Below are 6,223 nucleotides of genomic sequence, written 5' to 3' on the forward strand. Positions count from 1 at the left end.
CACTGTTTAAAAGGCAACCAACGATTTTCAGTAGTCACTACTTTCCCATCTGCTTAGGACATGAAAGGAGTCCCAACCCCATTGGTCCAGGTTGCAGGGCAACAAAGAAGGCATTGTTTATCATGTCTTCAAACAGCACAGGGTACAGCCCACTCTGAAGCACATATATGCTCTCTCTCTCTCTCTTTCACACACACACACACACACACACACACACACACACACGCACACGCACACAGACCCCCCCCCCCCATGGAAGGGTGCCCCTAAGGGACAAGTCAACACTGAGGTAAAGGTTTGTCTGCATGCTGTGGGGAGGGCTGGCCTGGCAGGCAGAAGAAAGGCTTAGAAGACAAAATGGTTAGAACCCCGTGAAATAACAGACAACAGTTCAGCCAGGGCAAAAATGTTTCTAACTCGTCAGTGGAGTGTATGGCTAGCGGCCCAGTGACCTGAACCAAGCAGGTTAGCATGTCAGCCCATATGTGTTACTCAGGAGCCACCTCTACGAGTGGGATCCCCTTGGACGTCTCCAAGCCCTGCAATCCACTCTGGACGCTTTCCTCAGAGCCATCTAAGGAGAACCCTGGTGTCTTTTCTCCACTATGAACCTTCTTTGTGGCTCTTCATTGTCTAAAGAGAAGGTTCAGAGTCCTTCATAAAGCAGGATGTCCAAGGGTCTTGTGTGGTGGTCTCCTATGTCTTACTTGCAGATTCACACACTCTGAATGTTCTGACTGAAGGTTCTGTGCCTTACACGCCATGGGTACTCTCTCCTCTCCAGCCCCATGACTCAGCATATTTCCAGCGCTCCAGCCATAGTTTTCTGAGGTACAGGACACAGATCTCTCCACCAGTAACTTTACTAAGCTTAACGTATGACTAATTCTCCTGGATTCTCTACTTCCGTTTACTTCTGTCTACTGTCTCTTTTAAAGGCACTCCCAGGGGAGTCTTCTGGGAAATCTATAGGTAGCAGCCATAGCACACAGATACCTGGCAACGAGCTTTCTTAAAACACTGTTATGTACCACGCCTGATGAAGGTGTGGCTTCGTACTGAACGCACCCCTCCGGATCCAAAACCATCTAAGCCCCCCAAAGGGAAAACAGAATCCCCAAGCATTGGCCAGAAAGCCGCGTTCTGTGCGCCCCTGCAGTAGGTCTTAGAATACTCTGTGAGAGCGGCCACTATATCTCTCGGCGTGGTAATCCCAGGGTTTAACAGTGTCTGGCGCTCCATCATAAAAGAGAGGGGGGCTTGCCCAAGGTCATGCAGTCAAAGAGCCACCACCTCATCCCGGACCAGAACTGGAGAAATCATTCACATGATCTCAGTGGGAGGTTGGGGGAGGGGGAGGAAGGGACGAGCCAGTGCGCCTTCTGTGCCAGGCCTCCCGGACGCGGGAAAGACTGGGGGCGGAGATCAAACAAGGAGCTGGGATCCCGAGCCGCCCCGAGTTCAGGGCGGCGGGAAAACTGAGGGGATCTGGGGCACCCGGGTGGAGGCAAGGGGCGGACGACCCGGGCAGGCAGGAGGGAGGCAGGCAGCCGCCGGGGCAGTGCGCGCCGCCCGCGCCGCGCGGCAAATCCCCCAGGGAGGCCGCCGCCAGAGCCCTGGCGCTCCCGGCCCGGCGCCCGCCACGTGGCACCCGGCGGCGGCGGCGGCGGCGACTCCTCCCGGCGCGCGGCCCCGGCCAGCCGGCAGCACGCAGCCGCCCGTCTCTTCCCAGCCGGCCGCCGGCCGCCTCCGGGACTCAGCGAGGGACCCGGGGAAGGGGCGGGCGACCGCGAAGCCGCTGGAACCGCAAGCCGGCTGAGCGGAGGCAGGAGGCTGACCCGGCCGCTTCCTAAGTGCGGTCAGGCATCTCGTGACCGCGGCGGGCGCCCGGGCCCCTCCCCCAGCCACAGTCGCCAGGGAGGTTTCGGCCGCGCTCAAATCCCCAAGCCGGGAGTCCGGGCGGGCTTGGGGGTGGGGATGTGGGAGTTGGGGGGGGACACGAATTCCCCGATCGTCACCCCAGGGCGTGCGCTCCCCGCCCGGAAGGGCTGACCTTGGCCGGGACGGGGTTGTGGGGGTGGGGGGGAAAGGGAGGCCAGCGCGGGGGCTCAGCTTTCGGCCCGCCGCCCCCACGGATTCCTGGCTCGCCCCGGCCGGAGGAGGGGGCCCCCCCGGACACACGGACACACACACACCCCACACGCAGCGCGCGCCAATGAGCCCGGGCCAGGCGCAGGGGGCGGGGTTTTCCCAGGCTCGAGCACAGCAGCTGCTATTTACCTTCTTGGCTTCTCCCGGGGACTAGAGGCGGCCCCCGCTCCCGGCCGCCCGCCGCCGGCCCCCGCCTCCCTGCCCCCGGGGCGCGCGCGCGCGCGCACACACACACACACACACACACTCACACACGCACGCACACACACACATCCTCTGGGCCCCGGCCGCAGCCTCGGCGGCAATAAAACATCCTGGCACGTGCTCCGACTCCAGGCGCGCCCTCGCCGGCCGGCTGATGTCAAACTGCAGCTCGGCTGCTGGAGCTCTTAAAGGGCTCGCGCGCCGGGCACCGAGGCCGCCTTGGCCGCCCGCGGGGTGAGGAGGCGAGAGGCCCGACTCCCTTGCCCGCCGCCTCTCCCTACTGCCAACTGGGAGCCTGCAGGGAGAAAAGGTAGAGAGTGGCGGAGAAGCGAGCGCGCCCCTCCTGTGCATTGCTATCAAAGCCCCCCTTGTTCATTTTTTTTTTCATTTGAAATTCCATTTCCTTTCTGCCCAGTAGGAAATTATTCTGATTGTTTCCTGGAGAAGCGTGAGACCCAAGACTGCAATTCCAGGAGACGAATGAACGGGTTGGAGGAGAGGCAGGCATCCGAAAGACACCTTGCTCTGAAAACCCTGCCTGGGAAAGGCATTGGGGGGGGGGGGGGTAAGGGTGTGTTTAGTTTGGGGAGGTTAGTATTGCTCCCCTGTATGAGAAGTTTTTACTCCCCTAAACATACAGAGTTCGAAAGGGAATTCACGAAGATGTTAAAGTAACACATCCTCTTTACCTTGTATCCTCCTTTTTTTTTAATCACTAAATTTTGTCTTGGCCTATATCTTTTCATAGTATTTTTCAAACGAACTTATACAATGTAGCTATACTGCAGGTAGCAAGAACAATAAAAACCAAAGACGTGGCCACAAAAGAAATAGATTAGACCAAAACCAAAGCGGAACACCCTCCCTCCCCCCCCCCCCCAGCAAAGCCCAGAGGAAAGAGTTAGCAAAGGGTTAAACTCCTTTTGATTGACGTTGTAGCCTCCGGTGCCCCGGGCTCAGGCGCGCGCCATTGGCCGCCAGACCTTGTGCCTGGCGGCCAATGGGGGGGCGCAGTCCACGAGCGGTGCCGCGTGTCTCTTCCTCCCATTGGCTGAAAGTTACTGTGGGAAAGAAAGTTTGGGAAGTTTCACACGAGCCGTTCGCGTGCAGTCCCAGATATATATAGAGGCCGCCAGGGCCTGCGGATCACACAGGATCTGGAGCTGGTGCTGATAACAGCGGAATCCCCCGTCTACCTCTCTCCTTGGTCCTGGAATAGCGCTACCGATCTCTAGCCCTAAGACATAATAAAACTCCAACTGCTCAGTAGTTTTTCTTATGAAAATCAAGTAAAAGGCACGTAAGCAAAAAAAAAAAAATTTTTTTTTTTTGCGTGAAGGATTCCAAAAATAAAATTCTCTGGGGACTGAGAAGAAAGAAAAAAAAATGCCAGCTGATATAATGGAGAAAAATTCCTCCTCCCCGGTGGCTGCTACCCCAGCCAGTGTCAACACGACACCGGACAAACCAAAGACGGCCTCTGAGCACAGAAAGGTAAGACAGTACCTGCGTCTCTCTAATGCCCCTAGAAATTAAGTGGGTTGTGCGCTGCGGGGCTCCTTTTGCTTTTCTCTGAAAACCTCGGGGTGAAATGGCAGATCCCGTGGGAACTCAGGACCTCTTTTTCCCCCCTTTGCAGTCATCAAAGCCTATCATGGAGAAGAGGCGAAGGGCAAGAATAAATGAAAGTCTGAGCCAGCTGAAAACACTGATTTTGGATGCACTTAAGAAAGATGTAAGTGAGAAGTCAGCAATGCTTTTTTTTTTTTTAATTACGAATGTAATGACATTTCCCAGGCACAAAGAACTATGCCCTTTGCCTGCTGTGTGTGTGGATCTTACCCCGCCAGCATTGCGTTCCCACTGGCGGGAGAGAGGCCGCAGGGCCCCGAGATGTGGGACATGCGGGCGGGGAGCTTCAGAAGGCAGCTGACAAGGGGGGGGTCTCACTTTCATCCCTTGTTTCCTCTGCGCAGAGCTCCCGGCATTCCAAGCTGGAGAAGGCAGACATTCTGGAAATGACAGTGAAGCACCTCCGGAACCTGCAGCGGGCGCAGATGACCGGTAAGGATCGCGCGTGCGTCCCCTCTCTGCGGGTGTCCCTCTCGGCCCGCGGTGATTTCTTCCAGACTTCCGCCCGCGGTTCTGAGAGGCATTCAGCTACATTTTACTGCCTTGGCTCACTCTGCGTTCCCACGGTCTGGGTCTTATTTATAGCCACAACTCCCTAGTTGTTACTGCTCCGGAAATGGTGGGAGAGGTTGTAGCCGAGAGGGGTGGTGGGCAGCTTGGCTCTTGTGGAAGCCGGTGAGAGCGAAAGGACGTAGGACTGAGGCAGTTTGGGGCTGGATAGAAGGTAGGGGTCAGTGGCTTACCACCGGTCCAAACCCTGCCGCAGGAGGGGAAGTGGGGTTTGGAAGGCGCCTTGGGTGGCATTGCCCAAGGTCAGGTCGCGCGCGGGACTAGGGGTGGCAGATCTAGAGCTGAGATCGGTTTAGATGGAGGGAGTGTCCTGGCTTATGTCCCCAACCTAGGGAGAAGGAGCTAGCTGTTCTTAGCCCTACCCCACCCTCCCAACCCCAGGTGGTTCCGGAGGCGCGCTACGGGGACCTCCCAGGGCGGGAGGCTGTGGCTCCGGGGCCAGGGCTGTTCGGTGACCCGTCTTTTCTCCTTCTGGCCTGCAGCCGCGCTCAGCACAGACCCGAGCGTGTTGGGGAAGTACCGCGCCGGCTTCAGCGAGTGCATGAACGAGGTGACCCGCTTCCTGTCCACGTGTGAGGGCGTTAACACCGAGGTGCGCACTCGGCTCCTGGGCCACCTGGCCAACTGCATGACCCAGATCAACGCCATGACCTACCCGGGGCAGGCGCACCCCGCCTTGCAGGCGCCGCCGCCGCCGCCCCCGTCAGGACCTGGCGGTCCCCAGCACGCGCCATTCGCGCCGCCGCCGCCGCCGCTTGTGCCCATCCCCGGGGGCGCGGCGCCCCCTCCCGGCAGCGCACCCTGCAAGCTGGGCAGCCAGGCTGGAGAAGCTGCCAAGGTTTTTGGCGGCTTCCAAGTGGTGCCGGCTCCTGACGGCCAGTTTGCCTTCCTCATCCCCAACGGGGCCTTCGCCCACAGCGGCCCGGTCATCCCGGTCTACACTAGCAACAGTGGGACCTCGGTGGGTCCTAACGCAGTGTCACCTTCCAGCGGCTCCTCGCTCACTGCGGACTCCATGTGGAGGCCGTGGCGGAACTGAGGGGCTCAGGCCACTGTTAACTATAAACTCCCTAGCCCACCTCTCTCTTCTGACGGACACTAAATACGAACTTGGATTTTAGGAAGAGACTTTTATAATTCGGTGGTTACTTTGTTGCTTTTTTTTTAATTCTAAAGAGTTACTTTTTTGTAGAGAGCTGTATTAAGTGACTGACCATGCACTGCATTTGTATATATTTTATATGTTCATATTGGATTGCGCCTTTGTATTATAAAAGTTGAGATGACATTTCGTTTTTTACACGAGATTTCCTTTTTTATGTGATGCCAAAGATGTTTGAAAATGCTCTTAAAATATCTTCCTTTGGGGAAGTTTATTTGAGAAAATATAATAAAAGAGTGAAGGCTTTTACGTCTTAGAACTGATTATTTCAAAATTTGTAAAAAAAAAAAAAAAGCCGTCGGGGGGTTGAAATTCATGTAGTGGGAATGCAGAAATAGGATATTTAAAAAATGTTTTAAACAGGAACAATCACCACCACTCAATGATCTAAAAAGACCTAATTTATGAGAATTCATTTGATGGGGCTTTCCCGATAAACTTAAAAGACAAACAGTCCTTATGTTTTTTCCTTCCGAAAGGGTGACTCCCACCTTACTACCCTGG

At 56.2% G+C, this 6,223-nt stretch overlaps 1 protein-coding gene across 1 annotated transcript; it reads left to right on the top strand.

Annotated features, from left to right (window-relative positions):
- The first annotated feature begins 3,273 nt into the window (after positions 1-3,273).
- Positions 3,274-5,968, top strand: Hes1 (hes family bHLH transcription factor 1). The gene is made up of 4 exons (XM_034515792.2): positions 3,274-3,849; positions 3,995-4,090; positions 4,332-4,419; positions 5,040-5,968. The coding sequence occupies exons 1-4, from the start codon at positions 3,742-3,744 to the stop codon at positions 5,594-5,596; spliced, it is 849 nt and encodes a 282-aa protein (XP_034371683.1). The 5' UTR covers positions 3,274-3,741; the 3' UTR covers positions 5,597-5,968.
- The last annotated feature ends 255 nt before the right edge of the window (positions 5,969-6,223 follow it).

Source organism: Arvicanthis niloticus, chromosome 12 (assembly GCF_011762505.2).
Source record: "Arvicanthis niloticus isolate mArvNil1 chromosome 12, mArvNil1.pat.X, whole genome shotgun sequence".
Classification (NCBI taxonomy): domain Eukaryota; kingdom Metazoa; phylum Chordata; class Mammalia; order Rodentia; family Muridae; genus Arvicanthis; species Arvicanthis niloticus.